At 46.1% G+C, this 19,935-nt stretch overlaps 2 protein-coding genes across 8 annotated transcripts in view; one reads left to right on the top strand and one right to left on the bottom strand.

Moving 5' to 3' along the window:
* The first annotated feature begins 4,839 nt into the window (after nt 1–4,839).
* paqr3a (progestin and adipoQ receptor family member IIIa) lies at nt 4,840–14,578 on the top strand. Of its 4 annotated transcripts, none has more exons than XM_042100036.1 (7): nt 4,840–5,105; nt 5,797–6,017; nt 6,559–6,721; nt 6,928–7,083; nt 10,816–11,013; nt 11,240–11,330; nt 11,941–14,578. In XM_042100036.1, exons 2-7 carry the CDS (start codon nt 5,833–5,835, stop codon nt 12,081–12,083), a joined length of 936 nt encoding a protein of 311 aa, XP_041955970.1. In that variant the 5' UTR covers nt 4,840–5,105; nt 5,797–5,832; the 3' UTR covers nt 12,084–14,578. The 4 variants fall into 4 exon arrangements, with proteins under 4 accessions (XP_041955970.1, XP_041955971.1, XP_041955968.1 ...); XM_042100037.1 differs by having other exon boundaries at nt 4,840–5,117; nt 5,802–6,017; XM_042100034.1 differs by having other exon boundaries at nt 4,841–5,117.
* bmp2k (BMP2 inducible kinase) overlaps nt 9,374–19,935 on the bottom strand; it is a 72,337-nt gene continuing 61,775 nt past the window's right edge. For 2 of the 4 annotated variants that reach the window (XM_042099990.1, XM_042099992.1), the window contains one exon: nt 16,575–18,585. In XM_042099990.1, coding sequence (XP_041955924.1) covers nt 16,964–18,585 — 1,622 coding nt within the window. In that variant the 3' untranslated portion in view covers nt 16,575–16,963. Of the gene's footprint in view, nt 9,390–16,560; nt 18,586–19,935 lie in introns of those variants that run through there. The other 2 variants (XR_006033467.1, XM_042099989.1) reach the window with 2 other exon arrangements.

The raw sequence follows: 19,935 nt of genomic DNA, 5'->3' as shown, positions 1-19,935 counted from the left end.
TATGGGTTGAAGGAATTTGGTAGAGCTAATACTGAAACACTATTAAATACAACTGAATAAAAAAGAGAGCATTTCAATGACGACATCATGATGAATTGGAAATTCGAAATTTGTTTTTGTACTTAAAGCAACTGATTCAGTTGACTGGTTACATTACATTGATTTGTCGTTCGTTCATTCATCTAGTCATACCTCAGTGGTTGTGGATTACTTTAAGATAATGTAAACTAAAGATTGACCTGCGATAAGTGGACAATAGGTGGTGGTGGTCGTGAAGAGTCAATGGAGGACCTCAGAGAACCTACTGAGACTTCAGTCCCAACTCTCTGTTTGAACATAGATGTATACAGGCTGACACCTGCAGGCCAACTGCAGAAATACAGCCTGGATGTGCACAGACACAAATCGCTCAAGAATAGGTTAAGAATGAAGTTCAGAACAACTTAGCATAATCAGATATGCAATGAATGTGTTGTTGTTGTTGTAGTAACCACTGAGGTATAATTTCAGTGACAGTGTCTGGAAAATTGTGCTTAACTTAATTGCACACAATCTACAAGTACTTCACATTGTAGCTTTTAGAATTAAATATCTACCTGCTGTACCACTGGTATGAAATAACAATTTCAAGCACTGAAGCACAGAAGTTCCAACTAACCTGCTTTGTTTACCATTTTTAATCAACCTTTTTGCAATTACCGGTACTCAACATGTAATTGACAATCATAACTCCACATCCTCCTACAACTTGTGACTTACACATGCAATATGCGTCAGGATTTAGGACATACTGTGCCCACTCACAAGTCCTTGCTATTTTTTTCTATTTCTTGCTAAGAAGACAGTTGATAACTTGATGTTTATTTTAAAGCAGCTTTGTCCCTCTGAGGATATTCAATTTAATTTCCATGGAGCACCAGACCACAATAAAAAAAGAAAGAGACAGGATAACTTGGAAAAGAGCAATATGCATGAATAATCTACAATCAGTGTACTAATGAAAGGCTTATTGGTCATTGTTGGAGAGAGACTTCTCAGAGTTCAGTCGAGAGGCTTAGCTTGTCTGGTGCCGATTCAAAAGGCCGCAAGGCTTACGATTTTATCCATAAATGAGGACTTACCTCGCTCCTTATCCGGCCCGGCAAGAAGTGACACACACCAAACAATTGTTAATATTACAATACATTAATCTTGTTCCCGCGGACGCTCAACCCCACATGACAATCACAGTGGAGCCTCTAATCTCGCGCTTATTGTGGAAATTGTTTTCCCTTTTCTTCGACCCCCAGGGAATTGTAAGAGTGAGAGCCCAGATGTCATCGAAGACACTGAAGCCGGTGGAGAATGGAAGGAAGGGAAAGGCTCAAGATTAACATGCAATTTGATTTCACTCAATATTGTTGTGCAGATGAAACTTTTAAATGCGGAGACCGAGGGGAAGGAGACAAAATCCCTGACAGACACTTGTGTCCTCATTTTTTTCCTATCAGCGAACAGCTGCATAAGAATGGCCAATGTGGGCTCCATAATTAAGGGCCTATTCATGTGACTGAATAGCAGATACAGGTAAACAAACACAAGGTTCATCATTTGGGGCCAGTTATATTATTGTATGTATTTACATACCGTAGAGATACAACTCTTATATGCATATTTATGCCAATATTCAGTGAGTCCATTGTGGTTCCATCAATTGTGTCTTGAGTGAGATGGTGTGAGTGCAGTCGTCAGCATGTACAACATGCATGTTAAGATATCCTATAGTTTACTAGAGTCTAATGCAAACTCTAACTCTCTAATTAAATAATTGCATGCTCAAGAAGACTGCAGGCCTATGGACATTTGAAGTGTAGAACTTGAACAAATGTAATTCTTAGAAATGTATTTGCCTAATATAAAGAGAGGGGATCAAATCTGCGGTCACTTGTTTGGACAGAATTCTAGCTTCTGCTGTGTTTTGGACTTGAGAAGTGCTATTTTCAGGAAGACCAAATAAGACAAGAAAATGCACAAGATGTTCCACAAGATGTGCCATTCACTGCCCCCCGCTCCTTTGTCTCTTACAAACATCTTTTGTTTCTACTGAGGGAAAGAAAACAGCAAACAGATCTGTCCTCTTTGCTCTGAGCCATGGCTGGTTACGTAGAAAGCGAAAAAGAGGAGAGTAATAGAAGAATACCGCACTGGATGGCTTTAGCCCCTTTCTGAATGTCAACCCACCACACCCCGCCATCCTCGCTTCTGCTGCCCAGAAATAGCCAGTCGACCAGAGCTGCCCAGACAACAAGACACAAAACAAGCCGCAGCCCTCACATCGAGTGAACGTCCAGCCTGCACGGCAGTGGTGATCCGAGGAGGAGGGGTCGGGCTGAGAGCGGAGAGGGGGCCCTAGTCTCCGTCCGACGGGTCCCCGACCACAGTGCATCAGTGGCGGGGAAAGGCGATGGGAGAGGACACCCGCGCAGCCGGAGCTTGGCATGCATCCCGCCGCACACAAACACACACACACACATACACACACACACACACACAGAGAGAGACACCCCTGACACACTCCCTCTGTGTGGACACGGCAGACAGGGCCCATCAGCAGCAGATGTCTCATGGCGCAGGCTATAAATAAAAAAGGGGGGAGGGCGAGAGGGATGGATGGAAAAAGAGAGGGAGAGGAGAGGGAAGAGAGGGAATGAGGGAGAGACAAAGAGATGGGAGGGAGAGGAGAGGAAGGAGTACCAGATACAGAAGAGAAGATGAAAACTGATAGAGAAAGGGGAAGAAACAAGAACTGAGAAAGATGACATGAGACAGAAAGAAAGAAATGGAGAGAGAGTGAGAGAGAGTTCAGTGGAGAGCTGACACAGCCTGCTGTTTCCCAGCATGCATCAGCAGCGCGCCGCCACACCAACCCTGTCAGCTCCGTATTGAACGCCTCTTGGCGCAGGCTCTCTCTTTGGACCATAATGGACCCCATCTCCACAAAGACTCTGGCCAGTGTAGGGAGGTGGCACGCAAGCTGTGGGCTGTCAGTCTGGGCTGGGATCTGTCACAGGCAGGTTGCTGCAGGTAACACCACAGGAAGGATCCATTTCAATCAGGCACTATGACTGGGCAGCTAATGGGAATAGCATAGCTTTTTTTAAAACTAAGAACACAGTTTGGTTTTCTTGGCAATAGAAGCCATTAAAAAAGTACTTCTTCACTTGTGCTCAAGAACTTGAATGGCTATCAATGATGATTAAAAGCAGTAAATTGATTCTATAGTGTAGAACAATAGACAGAAGAGGCAGAATGTATCACAGCAGTATAACAAGGACTATGGCACAGAGAGGATCCTAAAACAGCCTCTCTTCCCTGCAGCATGGAAGGCTACCACGAGGGATAGCATGTGACCCACCACTCAGGCAAAACTAATTGACTGACCACTAATAGTGCCAAGTAGTTGCATATTGCACCTTGAGCAACTGTGTCCTATTTTCCCACATTAACAGAAAGAAATGAGGACAACCCCGCAAAGTGTGGAGGGTTTAAAAATAGGCAAGTGCAGTAGCTTGTCACAACGCATCAGGCCAAAGGTGGCCAGGGCGCCGGAGAAAGCGAGAGGCCGCTTCGAAAACACACTGTCAGAGTCACCGTTGCCCTGTCCCTCCGATGGCTCGCAGACTCCAGCGGAGTCGCTTGCTGGCCCTGACGTCTGGTCCTCTTCACCCAGGCGCAAGCATCACCAGATGGACAGGCAGCCGCAGCATGTCCAGCTGGGGCTCCCTCAGTGTGCACAAAGGGCCGCGCTCTGACCAGACTGCGATTTGGAGCCCACATGTCACCGTGTGGTGTATGTGTACAGGCATGTGAGTCAGTTAATGCATTTAGTGTGTGTGTGTGTGTGTCTGTGTGCTTTTTTGGTTCATGCAAAAGCATCATGCAAAAAATAAACAAGGCAGATAAAAGAAAAAAAATAGAGAGAGAGAGAGAGAGAGAGAGAGAGAGAGAGAGAGAGAGAGAAAGAGAGACAGTGAGGGAGAGAGGGGCTGAAAAGGACACCACAAATAGGCCTACGAAAGTAGCCTAAAGAGAGAGAGTGAATTCACTGAGTAGGCCTATGTTGAATTTTTTTGCATTTGGACACACATGTCATGCGGAGATCGAGAGAGAGAGAGAGAGAGAGAATAAAAAAAAGTGTGGCAGTGCAGTTGACAGCTTGTTGAAGATCGCAGCGCTGAAAGGTGAATTAGGCGCGCTAATGAAGAACTCACTCCAGCTCGAGAGCCACGCAATTATCTGGGGGTGTAAAAGCCGAGGACGAAGTGTGATTGTGCCCCGCGGGGAGTAGGCCTACACCTGAGAGGTTGCTGGAATGCCTCAATGGAAAAAAGCGTGTTGACAGCAGTCTGCCACGAACGTTTATCTGTGTAAAAATTATGACAATTTGTGATATCTCACAGCAACATGCTGTCGCCCACAGATGAAAACAAACTCAAATTGCTGTGGTGGGAAGAACTCTGAGAAATGTCCTTAGGGCAGAGTCATGTGGACCTTCGCTGGAGTCTCACACTGTCACTTTACTAGCCTTTGGATTCATTGGAGATAAATAACTAATGAATTCGCTCATTTGGGTAGTTTGCATCATGGTTGTATCATCAAAGATAGACCTTTAACAGACTAGCCTACGACATAGCCTATTTTGAATGAAAAAAAGGAACATGCCCAAAATGATGGATGACATGCCTGATTGATTAGGAGTGGGCACGTTTAACTAACTTACAGGATTAGGTCGAATCACTTGGTTGACATCATAGACTAAGGTTACAACAGGTTAGAGGTCCAATTTTCTGGTTTCACTTGTTGATGTCCTTTGTGCATATTCTGCGCAGGCAATGTAATAAGCGTACTAATGGTCCTCATTCATTTCCAGGCTGCCCTGTTGGCCTGGCTAACGCAAAACAGGCTATCTGTTTCTTCACTTTACTTACCTAAACCTTAATCTTAGCTAGCCTGTTTTAAAGGGATTATGAAGAGCAACTCTGGGACAAGAAAATGAATCGCGACTCTGAGAGGGCATTCTGAATTTAATCAATATGAGCTGCTCGACGGCACGCTTTGCACTCACAGTGAGTTTAAAGGTAACGAGAAGAAGATATGAATGAACTTGCAAGATAGCTAACGTTACAGTAGTTGGTTCGCTAGCATAGCAAGCTATTTGTTAGCTGGCTAATTTAGGAAGTTAATAACGTGAAATAGCCAGCCAACTGACCAAAGCTATACTAAAAAGTTGTCACATACCTCTTTTTGATAGTATTGTATTAAAATCAAATATGTGTAATGTTAACTATTGGTCAGTATGGACTTTTGATGGCATGACGTTAGAAATTCACTAGCTAATCAGCTAACAAACTGGATCCTAGTTAGCTAAAGTTAATCTAACTTCACTACAATTGCAATGTTAGCAGCAGCATAGTTAGTGTAAAGGTATCTTTAGTGTAAGACAGGTAACTTTAGCAAGATAGCTGTCATAGCAGTTTTCTTAATGTTGACAAGCAAATGGTTTTACCAACTTTGTCACTGTTAGGCTTAATGTGATTTGCTGTGAAACATTGGTGCGATCTAAAAGAGAGGAATACCTGCGGTCTAATGAGTGATCAGCATCTGTCTGTCGATAATTAGGACGATTTTAATTTATTGTCTTATAGGTGGGCTGGCTGGCTTTAACACATACAGTCGCATAGTTTGTCTAAAAGCCTTGAGTGTAAGGCAAATATTGTTTTGTCCAGACAACTGTTGATCCTCGTCACTGTCTTCCAGTCCAGATTTACGTTGTGTCTGTGAGATGCCCTAACCATGCCGCAGAAGCTGCTCAAGAGTGCGCAGTACATCGAGCTTGGTAGCTACCAGTACTGGCCGGTCATTGTACCCAGAGGCATTCGGCTTTACACCTACGAGCAGATACCCGGCTTCCTGAGGGAGAACCCGTATATCACGGATGGCTACCGAGCCTACCTGACCTCCAGGCTTTGCATCAAAAGGTGGGTGAGGATCTTAGCCTATTGAATGAACTGGGTCACATTAACAGCTCTTGTGTTGACAGCCTGTGGCAAAGAGAACCTCAGTTGACCTCAAATACTAGTGTTTACATGAAACAATCAAGCAACAAGCCACGACATTGCACCTCTGTCCTATGAGAGAGCTTTTTAGAAGGGAGCATAGCACAAGATCCTGGGCCCCTGCATAGGCAGTCCTGATGGGCCCCCATGTTATGAAATTTAATTAGGAAATTAAAATATCCAGGTAAAATAAAATATATTCCAGACTTCTCAAGGGCCCTCTGTCCCCTTGGGCCCCTATAATCAGTAGTGGTTTTACCCCCAGTCCGACACCCCTGATGATGAGCTTTGTTTTTGAATTAGTAGTAGCCAACAGGTGGTACTCAATCCTTCACTAGTCAATTTTAAACTCATCAGCAACTGGTCATCCATCCATCTTACACTGAGAGTAGAACTAGTGAGAGTGAAGAGCTGTAATCACTCTGTGTAACGTCAGGAGCGCGGTCTTCTTCTTCCTCCTCAGCCTCCTCATCCTGTCCAATGAGACGGTGAACATCTGGAGTCACCTGCTGGGCTTCCTGATGTTCCTGACACTGGCCCTGCATGACATGACCACTATACTGCCCGCCACTGGCGCCTCCAGGGAAGACTATGTCATCCACGCCATCGGACTATTCTGCTTCCAGGTGTGTGTGTATGTGGTATGTGTGTGTGAGTGACCTTGTTAACATTTGTTTTTAAAAAGTTTGGTTATAACAGTGAATCCAAAAAAAAAATAAAAGTGTGGTTATCCGATAATAAGTGGTCATGTCTAAATACTACATACTGTGTGACTCATGCCTTGAGTTTCAGTGTACCCTAACAGTGTGTGTGTGTGTGTTTGTGGTCTCAGGTGTGCATGTTGTGCTCGGTGGGATACCATCTCTTCTGCTGCCATCGCTCAGAGAAGACCAGTCGCCGCTGGATGGCGCTGGACTATGCTGGAATCTCCATCGGCATCTTGGGATGCTATGTGCCTGGGGTCTTCTACGCCTTCTACTGCAATAATGTAAGTTTTAGTATCGTTTCTGCTCTCCCCCCTCTCTCAGTCTATTCCTGTAGAGTGAGCAGCCTTTATAAACACAAAGAAAGTCTTCTCTATTTGAGTGAATGGTTTTCAATGCTAAGTGTCTCCTATATCCATTCTTCAAAGTTTCGGTGTGAGGGTGTTGATTAATTCTTCAATTTTATTCACAGGTTTAAGTTATTTGTGGTGTATCATTGATAATGATATCTGTAGTTTGCGTGTGTGTATGTGTGATCGTGTCTTTGTTATATTGACACACTGAAATTTATTGTGTGTGTACAGTATGTGCCTCTCAGTGGTCATTTTTTTGTATGTTTAAAACACGTGTGTGTAGTGTAACAATGGCAGGGCCAGATTTATTGTGTGTGTGAATTTAATGTCTCAGTGTGTCTGTGTGTGTGTGTCTGTGTGTGTGCTGTGTGTGCGTGCTTTGCGTGTGTGTGCGTGCGTGCGTGTGTGCGTGTGCGTGTGTGTGTGTGCGTGTGTGTGTGTGCGTGTGTGTGTGTGTGTGTGTGTGGTACCATTGACAGGCCCAGATTTATTGGTTGGCCTGAGCAGCACTCTCCCACAGTGGGCTGACCTAGCAGATGGCTGCCTGTCTTTGCTTGGGGCATATGCTACCTGTGCAACACACACATACTCTTATCATGCTCAAATTCTTCCACGCACACACACACACACACACACACACACACACACACACACGACCACACCATCATACTAACTCAGTACCCCCCAAGCACATACACACACATATGTTTACAAACACATACACAAAATATGCTGAACTGTGCACAGGTGGTCACACACACACACACACACACGGACACACACCATTTAGAGGGCAGCCCACTTCTGCGGGCGAAATGCATTTATACCAGGGGGAGATGTAGCATTCTGGTGTGCATGTGGCTCTGCCGTCTGTTACGCCAACAACCTCAAGTGGCCAAACTGTGTGAGCTCTGTCAACAAACCAAGCAGCCGCTCTCCCTATAAGAGTAGTCTTTTCAGCAGCATTCAGCATTCAGTCTCTCCTGTTTATAAAGACATAAACACTTGTGTTTATCAATGTTTACTTACTATTAGAGGCTTGTGTCAAAGCAACGTGCTGAATAGGGAAAATATATATGGTTTCAGTATCTGACATCCACATATCTCAAACACATCACGTCTGTGTCTGCTCTACTCAAACTGCAGAAACACACTTCTGGCCCTGCTTTTTGAGGATGAAACCAGGAAGCGGTGTATAGCAATGTTGTGGTTTCAGATGAAGTACCAAGCACTATTCCTTCCCTTTCCACCTTAAGCGTTCTGGCACATAATGGCTGCCATGCATCACTCAGGTGGGTGCTACACATTGGTGGTGGATAGTGAGGTCTCCCTTCACCGTAAAGTGCTTTTTTTCACTGTAAAGCACTGAAAGCACTTTATAAATGCAAGTTGTTGTTGTTAAGCACTAGTAAAGTTGGTGAACACTAGTGCAGTTGAAGAGAGCTCCCACTCGGAGATGGTTGGATGAGTTTGGGCCCCAGACGGCCATTTTCTCTCTTTCTCTTTGTGAGAAGGAAGCTCCTGAGACTTAAGTGAAAATGTTGCCTTGGTCCAAACAGGAACCAAGAAAGTGGTTTGGCACTGCTGGTGGAAAAGACCCCAGCTGAGGATGAGAAAGTTTGACAAATGTGAGAAGATTTTTTTATTTATTTATTTATTTTTTATTTATTTTTTTTTTTTTTAAAGAAAACTTTTAACAGATTTCCAACTTCTTTGTAAGTTGTACTTACTCTTCAGGAAGTCACAAAGTGGTGTTAGCCTACACTCTGCAAACTGAAGCACTTGTCTCTTCTTGAGCATAAACGGTGAAAGTCACAGTTGCTGTGCTATGTGGGCTCTACCAGTTTTACAGCACGTCATGAGCCTTTAAGCTACGTGGACTACGTGTCTGATCCGGGCAGAACACTTTCTTCATAGTTCTATGTGTCGATCCTTTTGGATGAAATCGCTCCCAGATGTTGATGCTGCATTTTGATCACATGTTCAGTGATGGTGCTACTGGCCGCTGTTTCCATCTTTAGTCTGCCTGGCAGATGGATGTTCGCTGAAGGGGTCTTTTAGTTATGACTAGTTTGTGTGGTGTGTGGTAAGACATAGCTGACATTCACATTGCTGTCTTAGGATTGATCTCTTACCATAGAAATGATAGATCTTTAATGATGCCTTATGTATCTCTCTCTTTCTCTGTCTCTCCCTCACTCTCTCTCTCTCTCTCACACACACACACACACACACACCTTGCTTTCTCCCTTTCTGTACGTTGTCCTCATACTCTGTCTCTCCATATGTCATGTTTTTCATCCTCTGTTTCCCCATTTATTTCTCTGTTTTTGTTTCTCTCTCTTTTTTCATCTTGTGCCCTTTATTTTCTCCCTATGCTACTATCTCCTCTCCCTTCCATTTCTATATCACTCCGTAATTTCCTCTCCTCCCTTCCCCTCTCTTTCCACCATCTATCGAATTTCTTCCAGACCTCTTCTGGACCTGCCCCTTTTCTTCTCTTCCCAATGATTTCAGTCTCCCATCCATCCATCCATCCATCCATCCATCCATCCATCTTCTCTCTGCTTTTTTGCAGTCTTTCTCACACTTCCCCCTCCTCTATATTTCCCCTCTCTCTCTTTCTCTTTCTCTTCTCTCTCTCTCTCTCTCTCTCTCTCTCTCTCTCTCTCTCTCTCTCTCTCTCTCTCTCTCTCTCTCTCTCTCTCTCTCTCTCTCTGTCTGGGCGTCTGGCCTGCCACTCCACTCTGGTCCACTCCCCACCGCCATCACCCGGGGGATGGGGCCAGCCTCGCTGTGCTGCGCTGCCCACGCCAAGCGTTTAGCTTCCGATGCTGGGTGACGACTCAATCTGCCAAGTCCCCAGAGACGGAGAGGCAGAAGTGTGTGTGTGGGGGGGTGTGTAAGAGAGAGAGACAGTGAGGGAGGGAAATGGAAAGGCAGAAGGAGGGATGGATGGAGTGAGATTCAGAGATCGCTGATGCCTTCTTTTATTCGCCATCTTGATTCATGTGGTTATACAGTATTGTGTTATGGTTTTTGATCATATTGCTGTGAAGTGTTCATCATTTTATAGATTATAGATAGCATTATACATATAGATGCTCTGTGTGAGTGTGTATGTGTGCACTGCAGTGTATTTGGTGACAGCGTTGGACATAATGCTGGCCATGTGTCTGATACTGATGCTCTGCTTGTGTGTGTGTGTGTGTGTGTGTGTGTGTGTGTGTGTGTGTGTTCTCTACAGTACTGGTAGCAGGTGTATTTTGTGGCGGTGTTCCAGTGTGTTCACAGATACTCATGCTCTGTGTGTGTGTGTTCCTATTCACAGATACTCATGCTCTGTGTGTGTGTGTTCCTATTCACAGATACTCATGCTCTGTGTGTGTGTGTTCCTATTCACAGATACTCATGCTCTGTGTGTGTGTGTTCCTATTCACAGATACTCATGTTTTGTGTGTGTGTGTGTGTGTGTGTTCTTCCCAGATACTGGCAGCAAATGTACCTGGTGGCAGTATTGCAGAAAGTCATGTCCTGTCCCTGGGTCTGTGTGTGTTGTTCTCCCCCAGTATTGGCGGCAGATGTACTAGGTGGTGGTGTTACAGATACTCATGCCCTGTGTCTGTGTGTGTGTGTGTGTGTGTGTGTGTTGCACTCCTTCAGTACTGGCGGCAGGTGTACCTGGTGGCGGTGTTGGCCATGACGCTAGCCGTGTTCCTGGCCCAGATCCACCCGCTGTACCTGAGCAAGCAGTGGCAAAGGATCCGCTCCGTCATCTTCTGCTCTGTCGCCGGCTACGGCCTCATTCCTACAATGCACTGGGTATGGCTAAGCGGGGGCATCCACTCAGAAGTTGTCCAGGTAATAAATCCCTCGGTGGGCAATCCCTTTGTTGCTACGGAAAATATTGTTGTTTTTTTTAACACTGAAAACCCCAAAAAGAAAAATGGTAATATTGAAAATGAGAACAATAGGTCTTTTTAAAACTACATGTTTGAAGAAGAGCCTCCTGTTGGTGGCTGTGTCTGTTCCCATGGTCTCCTCTGTGTGATGCCTAGGTTCTAATGACGCTCTCTCTGTCTCTCAGGCATTTGTTCCACGTGTTCTGGTCATGTACGTGATCGCAGCGGCTGCCTTCCTCTTCTATGTCTCCAAAGTTCCGGAACGTTACTTCCCAGGTGAGGTTCTGGTACATGTTAGCTATGACTGAACTGGACAGGACAAAGCTAATCAGAATAGTCAACCACCATACTGTACGTACCAGTAGCACGCTGTGAATATACATTGTAACCACTTTTATTGGTTCCTGACCGGCACATAACATCTGTGTTATGACTGTAGTTTCTCCTATACCTGTGTCTAGTGTGTGTGGCTCATGCCAATTCCCATGCCTCATTTTAAACATGTGCATCAGGCCTCCCCAGACAGTCTGCTGTGTAGAATGACCTTCCATGAGGCCTGCTGCTCTTTTATGATGGGTCTCCTTGTCAGGAAGACACTAGTGAAATGAGTGCGGAGAAGAGATTTGTGTGTACAGTAATACTGTGTGTGAGTGTGTGTGTAGCTCTCCATTGAATTTGTGTTAGATGGAACTCCAAAATTAAGCCAGACATGGACTGATGGTTTTCTGTGGGTGATTGTCACCATATCATATCAAGGACTAGGCATGTTCTGTGTGGTACTATGCTAAAACTATGCACTTCCGTAAGTGTACCAAGCAAGACCTTAGGTTTTATTTGGTATCTAATGAAATTATGTGTGTATGTGTGTGTGTGTGTCCACCCCCAGGCCAGCTGAACTACCTGGGTGCCAGTCACCAGCTGTGGCACATGCTGGTGGTTCTGATGTTCTACTGGTGGCACCAGTCCGTGCTCTTTATCACTGACTACAGGCACAGCCACCCCTGCGCCGATCACCCGCTGCACGCTTAGGCCAGCCACACCCTGTCTGTCCGTCTGTCTTCTACTGACGAGGTCATCAACATGAGCCTCACCTCTGCTGACCGTAGGGATGATGGAACTTTGAAAGGCCCTAATTTGAAATTAACTAGCCCTCACTTTGTGTCAGACTCTCTTGGGCCAGAATGTTAATAATTGTTAGAACTTGCTTCATACAATCACGCAACACTAAATAGAAGTGCCTACCATGCCCATCCCTACCGATTTGCTGAGCTTCAAAGACCTGTGTGAGGGAAAGTATTAATATTTAAAGGCATATCGAAGATTTGTAGCTTCTACTTAAGGAAATTATTCATTTTTGTAGCAATTGGACTGTTTAAGCTATTGTTGTCTTGTGCTTACCACTTCCTTCAGATTGTTGATGACGAATTGAGAGATTTTGTTTTTGTTTTTCAGAAGACCATGTCGTGCTGGGCACAGTGAAACAAATATCATACATATCAGTCTTACCTGTAATGTACATGTTGCCACAGGTCCACTCGTGTCTTCACAGTAGTCAGAACAAGGGCCACAAACAGCTCCCTATTCCTCAATGTACTTTCTCTGAATGTCTGTCTTTGTATTTCTGTGTTGTGAAACTGACATTTCTCAGTAGTGCAGGCCATACATTCAATGTTGTGATGCAGACCACGCCTGCCCCGTAAAGTAGTGCAGGCTACACCTGCGCTGTTCCTTCACGTTTGGGAATGTCTGCAGTAATATCAAATGCTGGATGTTGTTAGATACTGTGCCTGGAGCAATAATCAGTATAGAGGGAGAAATGCATGGCAATCACGATGGTTTAACCAAAGACTGAAGGTGAAGGTTGAGCACAACCGGTCACATTGGCATGTCCATGAACGATTCGAGCAACTAAATGTGTATTAACTGTAACACTGCTAAAAATGTTTTTTCTTATGTGATCAAGTTTGGCATTCTGCAATTTTTATTATTTTTTCTGACAGAGATTGTCAGTCGATCACAACTGCGATTGATGTCCTTGTTGATTTATCTGTTGTCCTTAGCGTACATAAGCATAGGCATTTAATGTATACTACTGTCACTAACACGTTTAGGGTCTTGTAAGGCAGAATTCATATGATACTTTTTGGCTGCCTAGTTGCATACGTAATGGTGGAAATGTATTCTGTAACACTTAACTGTATCTGAATTTATGTCCGCTATTTATTTAATCTATTTCAGTATTTAGTTATAAGACTTTAAAAGGATTATTTTGTATTTAAAGTGTGCGTATGTGTGTGTGAGTGGAGCATAGCTCTGTCCATCTACAATTGTGGTGTTAAAATTTAACCTTAGAACAAACAGTCACCTGAGAGCGAGATTCTCTCTTCACAACTAGGACTAGGCCTACCAGATGTTCTGTGTGGTACAATGCTAAAAATATATACTTCAGTATTATTTTATTAGGATGTGTTTTGGTTTTAATTTTGTGTGAGTATGAACTCAAGTCATACTATTCTGCTAATGAACGTTTGTTTGGTTCAACCCCATGTCTGGTGATGTTCTGTACATGGAAGCGTTGGAGGATGGGGAGGGTTTCTAAACTCCCCTTGGGCTGGCCCCTCTGCATTACTGAACCCGGAAGCAATCCTTCAGTATCACTTTGAGAATGTGCATCACTGACACCTTCCTGTCCACACGGACATGAGTGGACCAGAGCAGGGATGCATCCACAGGCCTTTCACAACCCTCAATCAAGAACCCTTCTAATTAAGAACTCTTTAATAGAACTAAATTAATAACCACATGATCGCCAGCCTGGCTTGTGATTGGACTATCCTTCTTCCTGTGTCTACTCTGGAGAGAAAGCCTTAAGTGTCTCACCGCTTGTGGTGTTTACATTGGAAAGTGAAAGGAGGAAATGGTTGGATTGTGGAATAATTTATCTTGCTGTATGATCCGTGTCCTGATTGTTTATACAGCCCAGTCTGTGTGGGACATGTGACACACTAGACTCGGATCTTTACCCCTATACTGAGCTCATCTGATGTTTCTGTGGATAGTCTTTTGTTTTTTTTCTACTCAGACCTGTACCACTATGCCACTGACTAACTTGAATGATTTGAAATAAATGGGAAACCCTTAGTAAGAATCTGTGGTGGCTTCTGTCATTTCCAGCTCGTGCTGACTTGCCCATGCCTGCATCCACTTCTTTGGGGGAGATTTGGGAATTGAGTAGTTCTTCAGATAGCATGGTGATTTTCATTGGATTTTGCCTTCTTGTCAGGCATACAATTTGGGTTCCACAAGTTAATGGCTTCAAGAGCTCAATTGAGCAGCAAATGGACTTTAGTCAACAGAAAGCATAAAAGTGCTTACAATATCCATAATGAACTGGACACGTTATTTGATTTTTAGAATTGCAGCCATCAATAAACTTGATAAAACTCAAGTCATACGCACCACTGAGTGAAACCAACATTTTATTGCATTGTTAGAAAGCAATACAGCATGATAAATGTCACACAGAAAAAAAAAATATTAGGTCAGGCGAATCGTGTGAAAAACGAAAATGGCACATATATATAAAAAAGTCCCTTGGTGGAGGAGAGATATCCCAGGACTAAGAACTGGGGTGAGGTGAAGTTAAGCAAGTGCCAGTGACCAGCAGGGTGATTTAGTCACCACAAATAGGTACATTAACTCAGAATAAGTGATAAACCTCCAACAAAAAATAGCCCTTTGTTTTTACTATGGGGCCAGAGAGCTCTTCTTTTAGGAGGATTACTACTTACTTGGAGTCAACAAACCCAGGTTTGTCGCTAGACCATGTACTTGGGAGAATGCCCCCCAGCTCAGTGTCAAACAGCAGATGGTGTATCGGATCTGGCCAAGGTCAGCCCCTTCGGGCCGCTGTCTGGACCACCCGCTCAACAACGCAGCCCAACGAAGATGTCTGGCGCCAGACCAAACGGCATGATGTCATCAGAGGAGGTGTTGCGTTACAGAGGGGCAGGAGCATTGTTCAGCCGGGTTGGTGATGGTCAACCCCCCCAGCCTCATCACAGCTCAACGCAACTGAGTGACTTTTAAAGCATGGATGGACACAAAAATCCCTTATTGTCTTACAAAAAACATCTACTGTGCTAGCGCTGTAGCCATGATCGGACTGGAGGTGTGTGTGTGTGTGTGTGTGTGTGTGTGTGTGTGTGTGTGTGTGTGAGTGAGTGAGTGTGTGTGTTTGCATGTGCTTACAGGGTTCACAGGAACAGTACAGATACTTAGTTTTGTGTTCTTCTTCCATGATAAAGCTATCTATTTCTAGTTTTGAGTATTGTTACTGTACAACGTGTCATCACTAGGTAATCACAGGAGACATCACATGATCGTGATTGTGGCTAGTACGTGGCTCATTTGTCTATTTGAAAGCATCTCGGTAATACAGTTTGTTCTATGTGATGAAGTCTCAATTGATAAAATGAAGCCAGTCATCCAAAGGAAAAAAAAGAAGGTTCCCTTTAAGTATTTAGGGAAAGTAAAATATAAAAAAACAACCACATCTAAAATGCTTCTATGTATTCAAAAGCACTTAGTAATGTAAAAAATATGCATAGAAAAATCTGGTGTGAGTAGATGAACAAACACAAATGGAGAGAAAGGCGTACACTGAAATGATTCCGTCGCCCTCGCGGCCGACAACAGCCATTTTGTGTGTTGGTTTCCGAGGTACTATGCAGCAGGGCGGAGCCGTGCCCATATAAGGCTTTGTGGTGCGAAATTAAACCTAACTAGTAGACCATGCAGAAAGCCACCATCTACACAAGGAGCTTTCACTGCAAATCTATAGCCCTAAGGTCCACATCCCACGCTAGTTGTTCCACAGCGTCTCTGGCTTGAGTTATCAGAGCTACTAGCTACTAGTCAGCCACAGTCTCTCCTTACCAAACTGGCAGCTAACCGGTGGGTGGACAGAACAGCAGAGATCGCCCATGAGGAGCTGTAGTCGTAATATGCCCATTATTACATGTAATATGCCCATTATTACATGTAATAAGCCCATTATTACATGTAATAAGCCCCTTATTACAGCTGTGTGCATGGTCTGCGCGTACAGGCGGGCGCTGAAGTGGCATGTTCAAGGGAAAAGAAGAGGGAAGTGTCACATCCTACTTGCTTTATGATTAGAGAATGCTTCCCCTCTTCAAAAATCTCACATTTCACTTGAGCTGCATGGTACTTTCCCGGACACGTGTAAAAATGCAGCATTGAAGGCTTCTCAGCGAACTAGTGGAGGCTAAAGGCTACAAATGCAGAGCCATTAAAAAAATGTTCATGATCTTTAGAATCACCATCATCATTGTCATCGTCGTCGTCATCGTCATCATCACAAGGTTAGAGAGTGGATATTCAGGCCAGTTAGAAGTGATTAGTTCCAAAAACATCAATAGTCTTTCTTGCTCTCTGTCTAAGTGGAGAGAGTGCAGAAAGGGGCAGAAAGGGGCAGAAAGGGGCAGAAAGGGGCAGAAAGGGGCAGAAAGGGGCAGCGCTTGTTGCCAGGTGTGTGCATCACATCTGCAGCAGCCAGTTTCAGTTTTAGTGGAGGCAAGAAAAGCAACATGGCTCTGCAGACATGTGCACGATACCCTTAGTACAGGTGCGTGGGGGAATGCGTGGGTGGGAATATGTGTGTGTGTGTGTGTGTTTCTGTGTGCTGAGGGTTCTTCTTGAAGTAAGCATCAGAGAGAATCATCAGTGTAAGTGCGTATTCATGTGTTGCATGGAAGACGAGGAGTATAGAAGAGGAACTCTGCAGGACTTTAAAGTGGAGGGGTGTGTGTGTGTGTGTGTGTGTGTGTGTGTGTGTGTGTGTGTGTGTGTGTGTGTGTGGGGGGGGGGGGGGGTCAGGGTTCAAATCACTGCTTGGATGGGAAGGGTGCGGCCCCAAATGGATCCAGGTCCACCACCTGCTGCTGCTGCTGCTGCTGCTGCTGTTGGGGATGTCCGCTGCAGATGACCAGCTCTGTGAAGGGCACTGCCCCGAAGTCGTCCATGATGTTCCCTCCGACATCGCCCAGAGCACCGCCATGCTGCGAGCCGGCCCGCGGCCTTCCGTTAGCCGTCGCCGTGTCGCCCGCCTGCCCCTGCGGGTGGAAGGGCTTGGCCCCAAACGGGTCCAGCGGCAGAGGCGGCGCGTGGTCCTCCGACGGCGGCCCCTTGTCCTTGGCCCCGTCCCCGGGCCCCGCGGTGGTGGTGGCCGTCATGCTGATGTTCTCCTTGGAGTCCGAGGCGCTTAGGTACTCGTTACTGCTCTGCGAGTCGCGCCGGCCCACCCGCCTCAGCCGACGCGTGCGCTCCGGCGTGCGGAAGCTGGGCTTGCCTCCCTTGCGGCCGCCCGTGGGCGTGCCGTGGTGCCGCTTGCCCCCGTTGCCCCCTCCGGGCGACCCGCCGCAACCGCCGCCGCCACCCCCGGACGCCGCCTCCTGCTTGCTGCGCCGCTGCCGCGACGACAGCTTCTGCAGACTCCGCTGCTGCTGCTTCTGCCGCTGCTGTTGCTGCTCCTCGTCGCAATCACCGTCTGGCTCGCCAACGCCGCCCTGCTGGTCGAGATGATGCTGCTGCTGCTGCTGCTGTTGTAACTCCTGCAGCACTAGAAGCTCCTCTGGTGGCTGCTGCTGCAGTTGCTCACTGGTGCCGCTGGCGGGCTGGCCAGGGGGCTGGAAGGGGGAGAAGCCGAAGGGGTCGATGGGCAGCACTGAGGGCTGCAACGGGTGGCTGTTGCTGGGGGACATGGGTGGGGTCTGTGGAGGGGGGCGGGAGAGGTTCCGGTTGAACGGTGCTCGGCTGAAGACGTCAGGCTCCTGACCAGCGGGGGGGAACGGGGCACAGCTGAACACGTCCACCGCGCTCTCTGGCGGCGAGCGGACGAACGGGACAAACCCAAACACGTCCACTCCCACCAGTGCTCCCTCCACAACCGCAACGCCACCTCCTGCTGCTGGTGCTGATACAGCTGCTTGGCCTGTCGCCTTGTTGACCGCTTGGTCTCTTGGCAACCTGCCTTCTCCTTCTCTTCCTGATGCGCCAGGCTTGACCTTCCTCTGCTCTCCGTCAGAGTCGTCCTCTTCCTCCCCCTCCTCTTCGTCGTCCGAGTCCATGAGCAGTGGCCGCTGGCCCAGCACCTCCGGCTCCGTCTCGTCTGGCTCTGCTTCGTCGTCCGGCTCGCTGTTCAGCCCTTCTCCCTCCTCCACCTCCTCCTCGTCCTCGCTGCTCTTAGGCGACGGTGGGTCCGACTCAAAGTCGCTGTCGGACTCGTCAGGCCGGTGGTGGGGAGCTTGGCCTGACGCGGCCTGGCGTCTGCCCACCCGGGGCTCCTTGGCCGAGGAAGAGGAGGAAGCAGGTGAAGAGGAAGCGGGTGGGGGCTGAGGAGCAGTGGCAATGACGGGATCTTCAAACAGGGCACAGACCGGAGTCACAGCTGCTACTGGTGTACTGAGCTCCGTACTGATCTGGTCAGGGCTGCACACACCAGTGGAACCTGCAGAAAACACACACACACACACACACACACACACACACACACACACACACAGTTTAGCCAAACACTAGGCAATCAAATGGAAATATTCACACTGTGAAAAAACAATGATAAAGTAATGGGAGCAGAAACTGTTACTCTAAAGGCAATGTCACTGTTTAATTCGATGTCCACAGCATCTAGTGAGGTTTTTACCAGTAACTTTAAAAACATGCTGGGCTACCATGCTGTTCATTTTGTTATACGAAAATGCACATGTACAGATAGGCTAATCCGTAAAACAAATGTGGTCTTAAAAAAAAAAAAAAAAAAAAAAAAAAAAAACTCTTTTTGAATTTCTGATTAAATTAGAAACAAAAAGATTTCCCCTTAAAGCTACAGTATGCTCCAGAAAGGCTGTTGTGCAGATGGACAATGTCTTAACACAGTAAGGCTTTAGGGATAACAATGTGATGGGTGGTGGTAGTGGTGGTGGGTGGGGGGCATCTTAAGAGCAGGAACATGATTGCTGCTTTTGCTTCCTACAGTGTAACAGTGAGTTTTAGCTCGTGTAAGTTCTGTAATATGACAATGACGACGTATTAAAAAAAGTAAAGCTGGATTACAGGCTGATGCTCTCTTTGTGAAGTAGCTCCGGGTGCGGCCTTCGATGACATCTCTGGAGCATTCTGTTTGTTTAACCCCCCCCCCCCCCCACACACACACACAAACCCTGGGGCAAGTGACAAATCCTAACAGTTTGTGCAGTATTAAAACAGAAGGCGTAAAAGAAGGAGAATTAGAGAACTCATATGGTAGGAAAGCTGCTCTTCTCTCCTCTCCTGACCTCCTCCGCCCACGCCCTCACTCACACACACACTCACACACTCCCACCCACCCCCCTCGGCTCGCTGGGATGGTGCTTGGCCCAAGACCAGATGCCACAACCCGACTAAGACGTGGCTCTCCAAGTCCAGCTGCCCCTCGCACAGTCCACCCACCCGGCCCGCACGCCAGCCGGATCCGAGGCAGATCTGGTCTTGCCCTTTGATATGGACTAGCCATGCTTTTACCGAAAAGTGTTGCTGGAAAACAACCATGCCCACAAAGTCATCTATTAAATATTGTTAAGAGACTACCATTTTACATGAACATTTTTGATTAGCATTTAACAACAGTCACAATAACACTTTTTGAGAGGGTCGAATGGTATCTCTGATCAATTCAACTCATTTTAGTTCACATTGTGCCTGGCACAAGATTAGATTTTTTTTTTTAAAAAACAAAAAGTTTTTTTTTTTTTTGTCTTGCCAGTTGCCACAGACTGTTTACGTTTGCAGCTTTTTACATTTCAAATACGCTTTCAGTCAC

The sequence above is a fragment of the Alosa sapidissima genome, chromosome 8 (genome assembly GCF_018492685.1).
Source record: "Alosa sapidissima isolate fAloSap1 chromosome 8, fAloSap1.pri, whole genome shotgun sequence".
NCBI lineage: Eukaryota > Metazoa > Chordata > Actinopteri > Clupeiformes > Clupeidae > Alosa > Alosa sapidissima.
This window is presented reverse-complemented; position numbering and strand designations above follow the sequence as displayed.

Bases quoted from the DNA above. Each gene is read 5' to 3' on its own strand.
- paqr3a (XM_042100036.1), top strand. From the start codon at position 5,833: ATGCCGCAGAAGCTGCTCAAGAGTGCGCAGTACATCGAGCTTGGTAGC. The intron at 6,722-6,927 runs GTGTGTGTGTAT...TTGTGGTCTCAG, and splicing joins TCGGACTATTCTGCTTCCAG to GTGTGCATGTTGTGCTCGGT. The intron at 11,014-11,239 runs GTAATAAATCCC...TCTGTCTCTCAG, and splicing joins TCCACTCAGAAGTTGTCCAG to GCATTTGTTCCACGTGTTCT.